At 49.6% G+C, this 17,079-nt stretch overlaps 1 protein-coding gene across 1 annotated transcript in view; it reads left to right on the top strand.

The window, feature by feature from the left end:
• Positions 1-17,079, top strand: part of ncanb (neurocan b) — a 108,404-nt gene that overhangs the window by 16,001 nt on the left and 75,324 nt on the right. Inside the window, exon 2 of the mRNA XM_035416146.1 lies at positions 12,561-12,640. Coding sequence (XP_035272037.1) covers positions 12,568-12,640 — 73 coding nt within the window. The 5' untranslated portion in view covers positions 12,561-12,567. The remainder of the gene's footprint in view (positions 1-12,560; positions 12,641-17,079) is intronic.

Raw genomic sequence — 17,079 nt, 5'->3', positions numbered from 1 at the left:
TTCTGCAGAAAACTGAACCATCTTTGACACCTTTGTCACTTGGCATTATCCCATATGTGGTGCATATTGATTTCTTCATCATCATTCTCCATTACAATTATTTATATTTATGTGTCTGTGCAAAGTACAGAAATTAAAAAACAATTGTGAGGGGGGGGGGGGGGGGTGTGTTGTATAGTATTCAGGTGCCAGGGCGCTGGTGTGTGACTCTGAATGTCTTCGGCTTCATAAACATCACGCTTTCGCTAAAGTGACACATAGGGATATGAAGCCTTTTTGTGAGCGCGCCGTTTGTGGGATGTGGAGAAGAGATTCTCACGTATATCACAGAGCTGAAGCAGGCCTTGCATCTCCTCCCGCTACCTCACCGAGCTGGTGGGATCCCTGTCATGTGGAAGCAGATTTTCTCCCCCTCCCACCATCTTACTTCCCTCAAAGCCCAGCGTGTCGGGGAAAATGATGAGGATTCCGGGATCGCATCCGAGTTTTGTCACTAATTAATTCGCAGCATCATTTGAACTATGCATAAGTCCAATTAACCAGCTCCTTGCAGACATTACGAGCTGAGGGTTTGGAGAGGGAGGGGAAAGAGGGGGTGGTAAATAAATGATCAGTGTAGTGAGTTTAGGGGGAGGGAGGCCGGTGGAAGAGGGTGAAAATGAAGAAAAAGAGGATTCTGCGTAAATATCCTGGCTGCTGGTGCGGGTGAGATGGAGGCTTCTGCGTCTGACTGTGCTTGGCTAAGTGGTTCCCACACAGCCAGACTCTGAAAGGGAAATGAGCAATCGGCATTAGTGGACTCTTCGGTGTACGCCGGAGTAATAGGCCGCCGTTTGTCTCTCAGAGAGGAGGGAGAAAAGAAGAGGCAGACGCGCACTCCTCCCTTCTCACTCCATCACCGCCTTTGATTTTCTCGGCCAGGGTGGTCCGCTTTGTATGCTCTGCGTGGCGCGCAATCGCCAGTGGAAGAAGGGGTACGATGTCTGGGTGACCCCTGGGCTGGGCCGTGTCCGGAGTGCGGCAACAGGGAAGAGAAACAGACGGATTCATTTGATGAAGAGTCACGTAGGCAGTTCTGTCGAGTGTGGAATCCTCAATCTGTTCGGATTCTCCTGTGAGGCCTTTTCCAACGAACAGTCAGTAAACTTGACCCCAGGACAAGGAAGCTTCATCCAAGTTTACCTCAGGTGCATGGAAAAAATATATGTATTTTTGAGTGCTTTTGTGCTTGGACTACAATGATCAAACCGATATGCTATTTTACTGAGAACGGCCAACAAAGTTCCAGCCATGTTTGTCTTCACCTGGTCAACTGTGGCTCACAAAACCTTGTAAATGAAGTCAGTGAAGCTAGTCATTTAGGTATGCGACAGTGCTAGAAATGCAAGTAAATGCAAGTAAAACGTATCAGATAGATGTACTGTCCTCAGGCCTTTAGGTTTGCAGACATATTTCATGAAGAAAAGAACTTGTAAGAAGTAAAAATAGAATGTAAAAATCTTACACAATTTCATTTGGCTGCTCCTGAAAGACTTTGGCGGCTGCTCTCAAATCGTACTCCAAACCAGGAACAGAAATAGCAGCGTTTGTTTATGTTGTTAATCTGTTTCAACACCAGATGTTCACAAGCAGGAATGTACAGGTAGGGCCCTTGTTGCCGGTGCGAATTAGAAGCAAAGCGTGAGAGAGGATGAGAGCGGGGGAATCATAAATCCTGTTTTTGCCAAATGAAGCCGTGCTGCCAGATCGATAAAGCTGGGATTGTCCATTTTCCCTTCGTCACAGGGGTCCAAGCAGCATGTGAGTAAGGGCCTTTCTTCACTCTGTCGCTGTCATACCTGTTCAGGCTGTCCTTACATGTCTGCTGCCTCCATGCCAGTTTGCCCAACCAACATTTCCCCTCTGCCACCTGAAACATCTGCAGAATTTCATGACTCATTAAGTGCCTTAAGTGTGATTGTTGTTACATTAGCTCATACAGAGCTGGTGAAGAAATTTTCCAGAATGGAGTTTCTCTCTCTCTCTCTCTCTCTCTCTCTCTCAAATTTCAAATTCAAATGCTTTATTGGAATGGCATATTTAAAATACATATCGCCAAAGCGTAACAGAAATTAACCATAGGAAGAGTATATAAAAAAACAAACAGCAGCAACAACAATAACAATAGCTCTCAACTCTCAACAATAAAACTCATCCAGTGTTACCTCATCTGTTTTTTTGCATCACCTTTTCTTTGCAATAGGTCCCTTTTGACATTTCCCCAGTGTCCTCTGAGCTCCTCCGTGACGGTTGTACATTACATCATCCTGTCATTAGCCCACTTCCTCTTATCACTCATTCTCTGCTTCCTAGGTGCTATCATTTGGCAGCCATTTTACTCCTGCTTTCCCTGCCTCTTGCTCTTCCTGGTCCCTTTCAGTGTGAACCCACACTCCCAGGTCATTATTAGCCATTGTTTTTTTAACATCCAAATCTCTTAGGGTCTATATTACATTAATGGGAGGAATATCCCCCTGGTTAGCACAGAAAAATTAGGCTCAGCTTATTGCATCAAATTGCGGAGATCTTTAATAATCTAAAATGAAAGACTAGCCGTCAACCCACGTACATATTTGCTTCCTGTAGTCTTTTTATAATATTGTGACATGATGGAGTCCCACATGAAAACCACACAGTCAGTTCTTGGAAACTGTTAATCAATATTTGATGCTGATGGGCGGCGTAGAACTCTTTCATTTCTCTCTGCTCTGGCGGTGTGAGATCTGGCGGAAGCGGTTTTGGGGATTTCTGCGGAGGACGGGCGGGCCGCTGAGCGGTCGTACGCTTCCGCAGCGAGTCTGCAGAACAGGTGTTGAGCAGCATCTGGGAGACATTTTGGAAGACGGGCTCCTTCATTGTGTTTGTCCCATTGTCAAAGACATAACTCTGGTAGGTCTGTTCCCTCCTCCCCATCTGTTTGTGTCCACCCCTGTGAGGTAGAGGAGGATCTGGAGGGGCCGGGTTCCCTTCCTTTCAGGTAGACGGCAGCGTCTGCCAGTCGCTGCCGGTGAGATTTTTATGAGACGCGCTTTCTCGGTTTTCCATCAACGGAGGCAGATCGCACCTGGCATGTGTAGCAGCGTGCATTATTTATTTATTTATTTATTCATTCATTCATGTATTCAGTCCTTATTTCATTAATTAATTTGTCCGTTGGTTACTTATTTATGCATTGTTTCAAGTGCGCGGGCTGCTCGCAGGCAGTATATTTCTGCCCTGTTGGAGTGTGTGCCGCGAGAGGATTTAATGAGGTGTGTTTTCATAAAGGAGACGGGAGACCGGGAGTGGGGGCAGAAATGGCGGTTTGTTATGTCCACGTCAGGTCTGCGTGCGGGGCGGCACCGCAATCACACGGTTAGGTGCTTCTCCGGAACCCCCCACCCCACCCCCCCGGAGCAAGCGTATCTACAGTATAGCTGCAACCCTGGCGTGCTCTCCGCTGGTAATTGTGATTTATGGCATTATTAAAACACGGCTGCCTTTGAGCGCAGGAAACACATTATCAGACTCTGGTTCCCGGGAGATGAAACAATGGGAAAGTTAAGTCTTATTAAAACGCAGCTCCTGGTGCACTCTGTCATCTCTCCGGATTGACGAACTCCGGCACGTCGGCGAGCTGCTGACACCGGCTCCCGCTCCGCCGGCCTCTCTCTCTCTCGCGCCGTGTTTTTAACTTCCTCCCTCTCTTCCTCCCACGTTTTTCGGGGTTTTTTTTTTTTTGCTAGTTGAAAGGAGCCGTTTCAGATCGTCCACCGCGAGCGTCTGGATGGATTCGCCCGTCTCCTCAGCCGCACGCACTGTATTTCAGGCTCTCCGTTAATCGCCCCTGCAAAGACACTGATGCCTCTGCTGGGAGTACGGATGGGGGGGTGGTGTATGCAATTAACCAGTCACTGTTCCTGTTTCCCAAAGTCACTGTGATCATTTTTATTGCTGACCGGGGAGGCGATAATGTCCCGTCCAAGGCCGCGGCGAGGGGACGAGGTGGTTTTTTAGTGCCGGCTCCCGGGGCGGCGTCCAGAACAGATTGCTGGTCTTGATTAATAAAGCGTAGCCGAGCGATCGTCAGCCTTGTGGGAGTTCCGTCTTCCTCCTCTCAGGCCCTGACACCTCCTGTGTGTTTGGAAAGGGGTCAGACGGCAGATTCGAGCCTGGAACATGGCTGCAGAAGAAGCTGAACGCGCCCGTCCCTGCCCGAGGCCGTGTGACGGCTAATGCGGCCGAGCCGGCTCGCGGTTCGTTTGTTTGCCCTCCGCGAGGGCGTGTTGATTCTGCCGTAATGACTGAGGCTGGTGAGAGATGCTCGGCTGTCTGGGATCACAGGGGCGCCAGGCTTGGTTTCTGCAGGTTTATAGCACTCAGGCTGAGTTACGTGTTGCTGGTCCCCCTGAACCAGGCCATTCATTGGTGTTTTGCATGACTGCATGCCTGTCTGGTTTCCTTTGATTGCCCCTGAAAGGTCAGGCGCCGGACTGAGGGGAGGGCTCTGTTGCTCGGTACATCCATTGCATCATACCATAGAGGACCCTAAGTTATTTTGTTTATGTACTTACTCTGTACTTTTTTGTTGTTATGCAGCAGTTAGGAGATGTTAGGTTGAGCATGAAATCGACCCCTAAAAAATGTGCCATCATCCCCTGAAGAAGCGATTGGAGTGTGATTAGTCTCCTTGGCTCGGGGTCTTGGCGTTTAGCCTCAGCAGGCTATTCATTTCCCTCGTTGTGCATAATGAAGCTCCCATTACAGCTGCAGTTGTAGGCCTGTCCCATCCTCTGTAGCACCAACAGCTGACAACTGCTTCCTTCCACCGGGGGGGGGGGGGGGGGGTTTACCAGGAAATTCTTCATAGGGTGGCTGCGAGGGGGTCATAGACTCAGTAAAAGGGGGGGGGGGGGGGCATACTAACAGTTATATTAGCCAATGATAATGCACTGTTTTAGGTGGGAAAATAGGAGTAGCACCTGGGGTGGCCAATCAAATTCCAGAGGTGGTCAGTGCCACCTCCGGCCACCCCATTGGATACACACCCCTGCCTTCCAACCTATAGTCTGCCGATTGAGCTTTGCAATGGTTCAGCCTGAAAGACAGGTGCCTGTCAGACAGGTGCCTGTGAGACAGGTGCCTATCAGACAGGTGCCTGTGAGACAGGTGGCGAACTGGAAAAAGGGTAGAGTCACAGAGCATATGCTCGCGAATAACGCAAATTTCCCAGAAAGCAACATTTTGAGCCTGTTATGAAGTCCGATGATAAGCCATTAGGCTCGAAACCTTACTTATGTTAATTGGTTTTGCGTTACTCTGGAGCATATACATACAGTGTGCAGACTCTTCTTTTTCACTCAGGTAATTTGAACGGGACAAACGGCTACACGTGGAAACGTGAGTGCATAAAGATGAGGGGAGCGGCTGGACCACCAGCTCTGTGTAGTTTGAGCCAGTTTTGTTTCCAGTGGACCTGCGTGTTCCTGCATTTAATTTGCCTCTTTGCAGTGATTTGTTATGTGCTCCATGGCTGCAGTGCTTTATAATCGTTGGTGAAATTGGTAACCTCTCTATACAAGCAGTGTTTGTACATTAAGGCATTGGGTAAGTAGCTCTTTTACAAATACACCCTCTCTCTAAAACCATCAGTAATTTCTGATTAAGAAGATGAAAGAGGCTCTGAAGAGGGATGATGTTCATTTACTATCCTGTACCCTTTAAGTGAAGTTTTAAATATTAATTTGTGTTCATTACCCCCAGTTTAACTATCCTTTGTCTTTATTTAAATAACATTATTACATGGCTATCCCATAGTTTTCCAGACGTTGAGTAAATTATCATTTTCGTTTTCATTATGGTTTTTTATTTAATGTGTAAACTGGAGAGAATCATTAATTAATTAACGTTTTGTGTGATGAATCAAGCTTCATCGTGGCACACAACGAACAAGATTTGATGTTAGATTTATTGGTACAATTTTAATTAATGTGGGCTTTAAGTAATGTGACTGCAATTTAATGTAGATCTTTAAAATGAATATTGGAGTACAGATCTTAATCTGTATTAGACAAGATGGCAATTCCATATTCTACCAGAATGTTCCATGTTTTCAGTGCTCTTAAGAAGCGTGAGCCTCACATCTGGAAAATATTTTTTTCTCTTCTGTCCTCTAATTTCTTCCTCCATTTTATAAGCTTTGACCTTGCAATGAATCCATAGGCAGTAACTGAATACATAAAGGAACTGAACCGGCCCGCTGAGGATGGGCTCCCAATCTATAGTCGGGCGCTTCCCGAGATTTCTTCCCAGGAGTTTTTTCTTATCACTGTCAGAGCATCTTTGCGACAGTGTCCCTGTAAAAAAAAAAATCTATACACTGTGATTCAGGCCTGGGGTGGCCACTGATCACGTGGTGAACAGACAGGAAAAGCAACAAAAATGTTTGGCTTTCCACCTTTCATTGGGCAAAAATGACAACCTAACAGATTTCTACACTAAACACACAGCACGTGTCCGTCACACCACTCTCGTAAAAGCTGTCACCCTTTAGGCCTGTGGACCAGGCCTTTTATTAGGCCTGGTGGTCAGGTAATGCACCACAGCTGCAGTGATTACAATGCATTGCAGATGTGGGTATACCTATGTTTGGTGCTGGTGCTGCCCCCTGGTGGACAATGCCCCAGCTCCCTTTCTGGCACCACAATGCATAAAATCAAATTTAACTGAAATGGAATATATGTTGTAGAAGCTTCCAATGCACAGTAAACAAAGGGCAGCTTCATGTGTTGACTGAGCAGATGGTCTGACTCGCTAAGGGAGCTGGTTCGTGTTTTTCACTCACAGAGCAATAAATACATTTATTTGAATCCCCTGACACTATCGTGCATATGAAAATGCATCATTGCAGGCCAGCCTTGATTCATAGTTCACTTTTCTTTTCCTACTCAACAGTTACATAATCCTGGAAGTCACATGTAAGCATGGGCTTTTCTATTACTTGTTCCTGGTTGGCTTACATTACGGGTGCCGACCACAATAGGAAAACCTCTCTGACATCAGATTCTCTTGAAAATTGGGGAGGGGGGCATAATTTTCCCAAATAATTATTCTGTCATCCTAGCTTAGCTAGGTGGAACAGAGCTCCGCCCCATATAGGGCCTGGCATTACTGAACCATGAATCAAAGCTGCCAGGTGGGGAACATTGATTAACTGGGGGGTCTTAACTGCTTCCGCCGTGGCTCAATTTATAACCCCCTCCGTGCCGCGGGACTTCCACGTACCTGGGCCCCGCTGTGGAGACACACGGCTGAAATATGGTTTCTGGGGCTCGGGAGACCGGAGGATAATTAAGTGATGACATGGACTGCTCACTGTGGTTACAAACATTGCTTTTGTACTATGTGTTCCCCCCCCCCCCCCCCCCCCCCCCCCCACGGCAGCCCTTGCTTACACACCCAGGGGCGGTTCGGGCATCCTCTTGGAATTTCCGGCCCGTCTTTGTAGGTACATGCGCGACGTGGCCCCCTCTCCCCCCGTCAGACACCTGGCTTCTCATGCAGTCTCCATGTATGTTTTCTGAGCTGGGAAGCCTGTTACGCCAGCTGTGAAGTGCTCTCACAGGCTGCTAATGCTAACGGCTCCCCCACCATCGCTCTTCACTTGGAGAAATCTGTGTTTATCTCACCAGGTCCGAGCGAGGCGGGCTGTGACAGAGTGCTTATCTGAGGCACCGGGCAGAGAATGAGAGTCATTTTCTTCCCTTTTTTTCTGTGAGAACCTGTTCTTTTGAAAGAGGCAGAAAGTTTTGAAATTGATTTTAGTTTTCTGATGGCGCACAATGTACAGGGAGCATTTTCATTCACTTCAGCTTCACTCCATCCCCTCATTTATATTCCCCCAGGAAGACTGAAATAAGATTCCCCCGTGTGCTCAATAACAATTTCAACATTTTTATAGCATTTATTCAGCAGTGTATATTAGGAGCAACTGTGTGTCTCTGTATGTGTGTGTGTGTACGTCTGTGCGTGCGTGTGTGTGTGCATGTATGTGTGCGCATGCATGAGTGTGTGCATGTATGTGTGCATGTGTGTGTGTGTACGTGTGTGTGTGCATGTGTATGTGTGTGTACGTGTGTGTGTGCATGTGTATGTGTGTGCGTAGGTCTGTGTGTGTGTGTGTGTGTGTGTGCACTCTACACTAATTAAAAAACTGGTAGGGAATAGGGTTGCCTTGCCAGCCAGCCAGTGACCACAAAATAAGCTTTCCATCTCTGTTTTTATGAAGTGCAACTCGGCTTTCACCTTTTGAACACAGAACTAACCCCCCCTCTACAAAACACCCCCCCCCCCTGTCCAGTGGCCAGATTCAGACAGTATTTTTCTGGCCTCCAAGATGAGCGCGTTTCTACCTGCAGCCGGGCTTTGAGTGCCAAACACACCTCACACAAGAGCCGCACACAAGAGCCGCTTTTATGAATAGGAAACATGTCAAAGGCTGTTTTTATTTCTCGGCCGTGTGAGTAATATGCCGGCTCGGAGGTAGCCGGCAACGCGGAGCCTGGGTAGTTCAGCAGCAGAGCGAAAGCCCTCTCCCTTATCAAAACTGTTTTCCGACCGGGTGCGTGGCGATGGAGGAGGGGGGAGGGGCGGGCAGATCAAAGCAGCCTTTGTGCCGCGCGTCTGATGGAGGGACAGAACAGGAATGCAGCGCAGACAGACAGAAACGGCCCCGCCGCCTGCCCCCGGGTCACACCCCCCTGCATTACGCAGGTCTGCGGCTGATGGAAGCGGAGCAGTGGACAGAGGGAGACGCGGCGGCGCTAATGCAATCCGCTGCGCCGTAATGACAGCTCCTTTCAGCGCCGCGGCGCTAATGTGTCAGAGAGCGCTCGCCTCCTCCTTTAATTGTCCCCGTCCTCGGCGAGGCGCTCGCGCCCGAACGCCACCGCACGGACAGATGCGCCGGCTCTCTCTCTCACACACACACGCACGCACACACACACACGCAGACACACGGACGCACGCACAGACATGCGCACACACACACACACGCACACACACACACACACACGCACACATGCACACACACACACACGCACACATGCACGCACACGCACACACACACGCAGACACACGCACACACGCACGCATGCATGCACACGCACACACGCACACGCACACACGCACACACGCACACACACATGCACGCACAGACATGCACGCACACACGCACACGCACACACGCACGCACACACACACACACGCATGCACAGACATGCGCACGCACACACACACACACACACACACGGACGCACACACACGCAGACACACGGATGCACACACACGCACACACACACACACAGACCTTGTCACTGTGCCATTTTGTTCAGGTGCCAAAATAAGGTCTTTATTAGGTGCATATTCAGCACTCTGGACGGTAAAAAGCCAAAGGCTCCCCAGCGGCGTGTTTTAGCGCACATGGCGGCTGGCGGAGAGGACTGGCGCCGCAGAGCGTCGGGGGGGGGTCACAGAATGCCTCGCAGCATCAAAACGTCTTTAACTCTCCCGCACAAACTCTGACACCGGCAGGCCGGGACGTTTACGGATCATTAAGATTCAGGTTCCTCTCGCCCTCCGTGAGTTCATGCCGTTTGGGGAGGGGGGGGGGTAGACGGGTGCAGCCCCCGCTTTTCCGCGCAGCCCGCTCCGGCCCGGGCACGCTTCGCGGAACGCAACGTCGATGATTCACGCGGAATTGACAACGCGGTGCGTCGCCTGTGTCCCCAAAATGCGTCCTGACATTTCCTTCACCGTAAAAGCACTACAGATTGTGCTCTCTCAGATTGGATGGGCGAGCTCTTAGTGGCAATTGCATGTTGTTTTCATCTGTGCAGCCTTTTATGATCCAGGGGAAATAAATTAGAATAGCTGAGTGAAAGTGCTCAAAGCTGACACATCAGTGCTCAGGAAATTCAAAGTCGGCCTTGCGATTTATTGTACCGTGGAAAACAGCGCGATCCCAGGTCGGTGCACACTGTTTGCTTGTGTTTTAGGGCCAGGGGACGGGACCCCTGTTTGTAACCTGATGTCTCTGAACACAGGACAGGACTGTTACTGCCAGGTGTTATGATTCCTCACTGCCTCCCACCACACGCCATTATACAGTCTGTGTGGACTCTGCAGAGCTCAGGTTATGATGCTTGTCTTGCGCACTGTTCTGGAAAGTAGGTGTAAATGACAGGTGCAGGGGTGACAGGGGTGTGGGGTGTGAAGCTGTGACTAAACGTGAGGGGGAATCTGGGAATGCTGAATGTCGTTAGTACAGAGGAGCGCGTGTGAAGTGACAGTTGAGATTCTGACTGTGTTGGGGGTGTGTGCGAGGTGGGGATGGGGGGGGGTACTCAGGAATCGGGGGGTACTCAGTAATCCTGATACCTGCATGGATTCGTCTATTAGTGAGATGAGAGTACATTTTTTAAAGAAACGTATGTACCTGTTGTGTGAGTGTGTGTGTGCGTGCGTGTGCAGGTGTGTCTGCGTGCGTGCTTGTGCTTGTGTGTGTGTGTGTGTCTGTGTATGTGTACATGTGTTTGCGCGTGTATGTGCATGTCTGCTTTTGGGTCCAGACGTATATTTCCACTTGTGTATTTGAGAGAGAGACTTAAAATAAAGAGACAAAAATGAGAGAAAGGGAAAAAAGAAGAGGAGGGAGAAATAGAGACAAAGAGAGACGGCCCCGGCCTGTCAGTTTTGGCCCTCACGCTGGGACCAGTGAGAGCGGCGCGGCTCCGACTCCGAGATACAATTACGAGATAGACTCCTGAGTCCTCCGGCCGCGACTGGAGACCTGCTGGAGGTTAGCGGCTGGCAGCGGGGAGGTCGTTTGGAAGAAGAATAACAATTCCGCCCATCCTGGGCAGATGAAGAGAGAGAAGGAGGGAGAGATGGCCGGCAAAGGACAGAGATAGCGGGGCGAGGACGCAGGGAAGGGTCTGCGCAGTGAAACCGGGGTACAGAGAACAGACATCTGAAGGCGTAGCCTTTAATGGTGACGCACAGAGGAGAGGAAGCATGGATCTTCGGCAGCTGTGTTGATATGTGACTGGATCGTGTTCGTCACGTGAAAACAGCAGTAAAAAAAGAAAAAGGTCACAAAAGGCAGTCTGTTTATTGTTTAATGTTTTGATTTGCTAAACCGGGCACCGAGGGAAGCCCCTGTCGTTGATTCTCTTCGCTGAGACACGCTCCGTTGGGCCCCTCTGAACCGGGAACCGAGCGCGACCGCTCCGGTCCACGGGACACAGCGATTAACGGTCGACCGCATCCTGAATTTTTTCGATAGGTATGCTTTAGGCGTTTCGCGGACGTGACCTGCCCCCCCTCCCCCCCCCCCCCCCGCCTCCGAGTCGGCGTGAGCGCGCTGTGATGCTGTAACGGACACCGGCTGTCCGTGTCCGATCCCGCCGCGCTCTCCTCGCGTTTCGCCCGGGGCCCGCGGGGGCCTCCAAACCGGGGCCCCGTGCATTATTCATGCGCCTGCTCTGAGTCCGCTCCGGCTCCTGAGCGGATGTGCCCGGCTTTCTACTGTATACATATCGCTTTCTCCTCCTTTATTTTTCATTTATTTTTCTCCCCTCGTTCCTCCCTCTCCTGGCTGGCTTTTTCTCTGTTTTCTCTCTCTCTCTCTCTCTCTCTCCCTCGCTCCCCTCCCCCAGTCGCTCTCTCACACAGTCGCACGCACACAGAGAGAGATTTCTGATCTTCCGGAGTGTTCCAGCTCAATAAGAGCGAGCAGGCTCGGCGAAGCCTCTCCTTTAGGTGTTGTATATTGCCGAGGGTTTAATCTGGGACGTGCCATTTTACTGAACAAGCAACGCGAAATTGCTTCTCCTTTTTTTTTTTTTTTTTTTTTTACATTTTAATGACTTGTTTTTATTTTTGTAACGTCTTGTAAGTGCATTTTCTGTACACTACCTCTCTGTGAGTGATTCATGTGAGTCTGTGCAAGGTTGGCTTTTTTGAAGACTAGCACTGGGTGTAATAATTTCCCAGAAAACACTGCCTCCGCTGTCTGCTGTAGTATTTTTTTTCATGTACCATTTGCTTGTTTTATTGTGTTTAGTTATATTTTATTTAGTGCAATGAAAGCATGCAGTTCCCAGAAACCCAGGGGATTTCTTCTACACAGGGAGCAAACAGTGGGCCCTAGTAGTAAGCAAATTATAAGACCTGCCCCCTGAAATCAGATGCTTTTAAAGGTCTGGAGTATGACAGTATAAAATAATGGTAAGTATGATGTAGTAGCCAGAGGTGGAAAATCCAAGTTTGGAAAGTAAAAGTCCTCCCCAGTATTTTGTTGCAATCACCTGGATTTACGTATTATCACAAATCTTCAGCCAAGAGGTAGAACTGAAACACATGGGCAGGTCTTTTATTTTCTGACTCTTAGATTTTCTACCTCTGAAAGATGGACATTTCTGCTGTTCTGTAATGGGGAATTGAAGTCTATCTCTCTCTCTCTCTCTCTGTCTCTCTCTCAGGCCCAGGATGTGGGGAGCAGGCTGTGTGTCTGGACTGCAGGTTCTGCTTGCTCTCTTCCTGTTCCACTTGCTGGGTCATGGTAAGTACTCAGCTGAACCATTTTTACTGTTTAACCCCCTTTCTTATGCCCAGTTTGTTCCCAATCTAATTTTAAGCACTTTATAGTGCTTTCAGCAATTCTTTGTATATTTTTCCAGCAGTCATTGCCATAACCTCAGCTATTGATGCAGTATGTGTCTCCTCCAATGTGTGAAAAGTCAGTTGCCACTTCTTATCACGCCGCAGTCGCTGCTATGTGGTGAGAGGCTGTCATCACGGCCGACTGAAACCCATCACCGGGCGACACTAAATCCAAGTGTGTGTCGTCCTGCTTCCCGCCACAGACGCCATTGCCTCGGTCCAGGTGTGACCATGGTGCCTGTCTCTGCACCAGAACAGCATCTTAACATGATGAGCTCCCTTAAACTAATATAAGATAACCTAGAATAACATAGCATAGCATAGCATAGCATAACATAACATAACATAGCATAACATAACATAACATACAGTAGCATAACATAATGACGAGAACAGGCCATTCAGCCCAACAATGCTTGCCATTTTCCTACCACTGAAGTGTATCTAGTGCACAGTCTGCCTGGAAACTAGATAGTATCTCGAGACGTATCAAGCCTGGCCTTGAAACTGTGCCTCTCCTACATGACCTGCCAAGCTATTTCACACAGCGAGTCCTCCTTGCTCTAGGTTCAGGACTGAAAGAAAAGACGCAGACGTAGATTTGGCATGAGAAAGTACGAGAGTGCAGAAAAAGAGCGGAGAAGGCGATGTTTTCAACCTGGAGCGGGGGCTGCGATGCTAAGCGCGGAGGCTTTCTTTGTTGCCTCAGCCCCCGGTGGTCTTTCACAGAGGGGGGCCGAGGGGAGGGGGGGCGGGGGTTTGAACAGCTGCCCGGCTGCAGTGTCTGGATAACTGCACCCTGGCGTCCCATACGAGCGTAGCCTGCAGTAATTGGACTCCGCGCTCGTCCCTGAGCTCCCAGCGGCGGGCCTGCCAAGCATCCCCGCTCTGTTTGCGGGCGCGGGCGCTCTGAACCGCGGCTTCGGCTCGGCCTCCTGGCGAAGCCCCGCCGCTTTGGACCCCGCTCAGCCCGCTGATAATTACGGTTTTTTTTTTTTTTTCTGCGGAAATATTCACAAGCGGCGACGATGAGCCATCTCTCGGCTCCATTCGCCCCCCTCCTGCAGTTCGACGGTGAGAGAGCCGGGAAGGGGTGGCGTGTGAGTGGCAGCTCTCTGTGTATGAGGACTTATTTTTATTAAGTCCTGTTATTCACATTAACACTTCAGCCGGTTTGAATATTCCCTGTGATTCCTGCGGCGGCCATGGATCGAGTATCTGGAACAATCTTGCTGTTGCTGTTTTTTTTCTTCTTAGATGTCCTCCCTGCTGGTTTATTTATTTAACACTGACATATTTCAGGACAGACTCTTGGTCTTCCAGGCAGATCCAGATTGACTGTGTCTCTGTAGCATGACAAGCTGTAGTACACGCCATTGATCTTCTGTATACTCCAAAAAAAGGCATGACATCAAAGTGTCACGATCTAGACCGGTCTTTGTTTTCATTCCCATTTAAAGGAAGTCTGAGATCCCGGATCTGGGTGGGCAGTGTGGTAAAAATTCCCAGACCATTTGCCAGGTGCGCTGTCCTGTCTCTCCCTTCCGATAATCGGAACCTGGAAATAAAGCCTCTCAATCGGGGACAATGATGCCAAACAAGGCCTCTGTTTTATTTGCTAAGTACAGGACTGGGAGTGTCTCACATTCATATACTTGTACTCCCACTTTGCAGTTGTTAGGGGGAATAGAATTTCTTAGAAATGGGGGAATATTTTTCCTATTTCTCAAAATCACTCATTGATGTAATTGGTCAACATTTGGACTAAGAGACTCAAGATAGGTTTTTGAGTGAAGAAAAAATTCAACACGCATGTTACTGCAGCTCAGATTATGGAGGACTACAGCACAGCGGGAGGACTGGAAGGGCTTATGGGATCTCCCAACAAAGGGGTCAAAGTTGTGCGCCCTTGCCTCCTGTCCTGCCTGGTACCATCTGCGTAGTATTGTTCGGGGACTTTTTGGTTTTTTTGGCAGAGAAAAGGTCGAATTGATCGGCAGTTGTAGGGGCCCGTAGAAGTGAAGGTCAGAACACGGCAGGCCAATAGGAAGGGCATGTCTCTGCGGTAAATGAACCTTTAAAAACCCGCGGCCGCTGCGCATGCTCTCCGCGGGATGGGGGGGGGGGGTGTTCACTCGCGCACGTCAGCAAGAAATGGGCCCGGAGCACCCTTCCGGAGGACCCTTCCGGAGGACCCTTCTCAGGGGCCTGTTCTGCAAATCTCTGCGCCCTGCTTTTGCTTGTATTAAGGATGTTTTTTTTTTTCATTCTCTCTTTGCTAACTCAGTCCCGGCTCGGGTGAATAAATATGGAAACGGATGATAGAGGCCGCGGTCTCCCCGGGTGGGTAGAGCCGCGTGTCTGACGGTCCGCTGAGAGGCGGAAGCCTCGCCGCGCGGCGCATAAACGCGTCCTCGTGAGTGGAGCCGGAATTAGTCACGCCGCCGGCCTCCGAGCGCATTTTAAACATGATACCCCACCCGGGCCGCGATTCCTATTCATGGAGCCCAAGGAGGGGGTCGAGGTGCAGGGCGGGGGGTGCGGGGGCCTGCGAGAGAGGGGGGGGATTTCATGATTCAGAAGGGCCGCCGCTACCACGGGAATGTCATTACAGAAGCCCCTGTTAGCATCCGCCGCCGGGCCCAACCCCAGGACACCTCTGTTTGTTTTTAATCCAGTGTCTGATTTGCGACCCCTGTCGGCCTGAGAGAGAGAGAGAGAGTGAATGACTCCGGGGGAGACGCGGGCGACTCCGAGCGCGGAGCGGGGTCAGAGGGACCGAGCGAGCGCTCGGGGGAGATGAACTTGCCCTTCCGCACATATAATCCGCCTGGTTGCGACTCTGTGTTTGAGCTGGAGGGCTGCGGAGGGCTGCGGAGGGCCTGCATCGCGCGTCTGAAGGAGAGGCGGGGCCCCGGCTTGCTTGGGGCCGAGCGGGCCGTTAGCGGGGCCCCGCGGCTGAGCGGGGCGCTGGGGGAGAAGAGGAATGCCTCTCTTTAGAGGAGCTGACACTTGGGCCCGAGCACAAGGTGGCTGAGACACGGCCTATAAATTAAAACCTTTTTTTTTTTTTTTTGAAAAATCTCCGTGTGGCGCAAACTCCAGCTGCAGCCGGAGCCAGGCTAGCTACTCTGCGACTGCTTTGCAGCCCTCAAATTGCTTCTGGTATTTATTTATTTATTTTCCCTCTGCCATATCCAGCCTACTTCTCGGCTAGTGTGCTACCGTTGCCATGGTTATTGTTAGGCATGATTGGGGGGCGTTACCGTCTGCAGGTTGCAGACAGAGCGCGCTCAGTCGCTGGTCTTTGTTCCCCCCGTGATGCCTGCCGTTGTGACGGCTGCCCCATTGTTCTTCTTAGCGGAAACAATGCATTTGTGTTTGTGTTTTTTTTATGCCTCAGCCGTAAGTATAGAATTGCTAAATTGTTAGAGTTCCTTTTCTGTGGTGTTAAAGTCGCTTTCTCAAGAGGGGAACCCTGACTGGACTCCAGACGCACAGTTGCATTCTGGGATCACGGCAGCATCGATCACCGGAGATTTGCATTCAAATTACGACAGAGGTTTCGATTGAATCAAGTCCGATATGATCTTAATGTAATCCTGAATGTGTGCTTTCAAATGGCGCCAGGTCAGTTCAGCATAAAGAAAGCTATCAAAGGCCATTTCAGTGACAACAGGAGGGGGGGATTGATCAGTTTGGCTTCTGCCTGGTGGGTAGCTGAAGACAATAGGACCGCCATCAATAAAAAAAAAAATCCATTACAGGTGAGACCATTGTCGAGCCAACAGAGGAAAAATGGCTATCGCTAAGCGATTATTACCTCTTAGCGTAGTCGTTAACAATGCGCTATTCTTTATTCCCTCCGTTCATTGGCACACAAGATAAAGAAACACTTGACAAAGCAGTGAATGATTTGTCAGTGAGGAACTAAATAGGTGGCAAACACAATACTGACTGAAGGTGTAAGTCAAAGTGGGCCTTGTGGCCCATCAGAAAAAGAGCACCTTCTCTCACTCTCTTTATTTGTCTGTCTGCCAGCCTCAGTCTTGCCAAGGAAGGGTGTGTTCTCTCTATTTGTCTCTCCTTGCATACGTTAGACTGCGTCTGATTGCGTCTCATTTTGAGGGGGAAAAAACCCACAGGAAAAGCAGACAGATTTTCAAACAAAGAAGAGTCTCTGGAGGGTTATGCTTGTAAAAACATTTCCATCTAAATGCAGATTTTCTATTTCTACTGCAAGGGGGGGGAGGGGGGCATGCTGCTTAGATTCATTATTTAACCATGTGGGAATAAAGCACATTTTCCCTGGTTCCCTTTAAGCCACAATTTGTTTGG

This window comes from Anguilla anguilla, chromosome 4, assembly GCF_013347855.1.
Source record: "Anguilla anguilla isolate fAngAng1 chromosome 4, fAngAng1.pri, whole genome shotgun sequence".
Lineage (NCBI taxonomy): Eukaryota > Metazoa > Chordata > Actinopteri > Anguilliformes > Anguillidae > Anguilla > Anguilla anguilla.
This window is presented reverse-complemented; position numbering and strand designations above follow the sequence as displayed.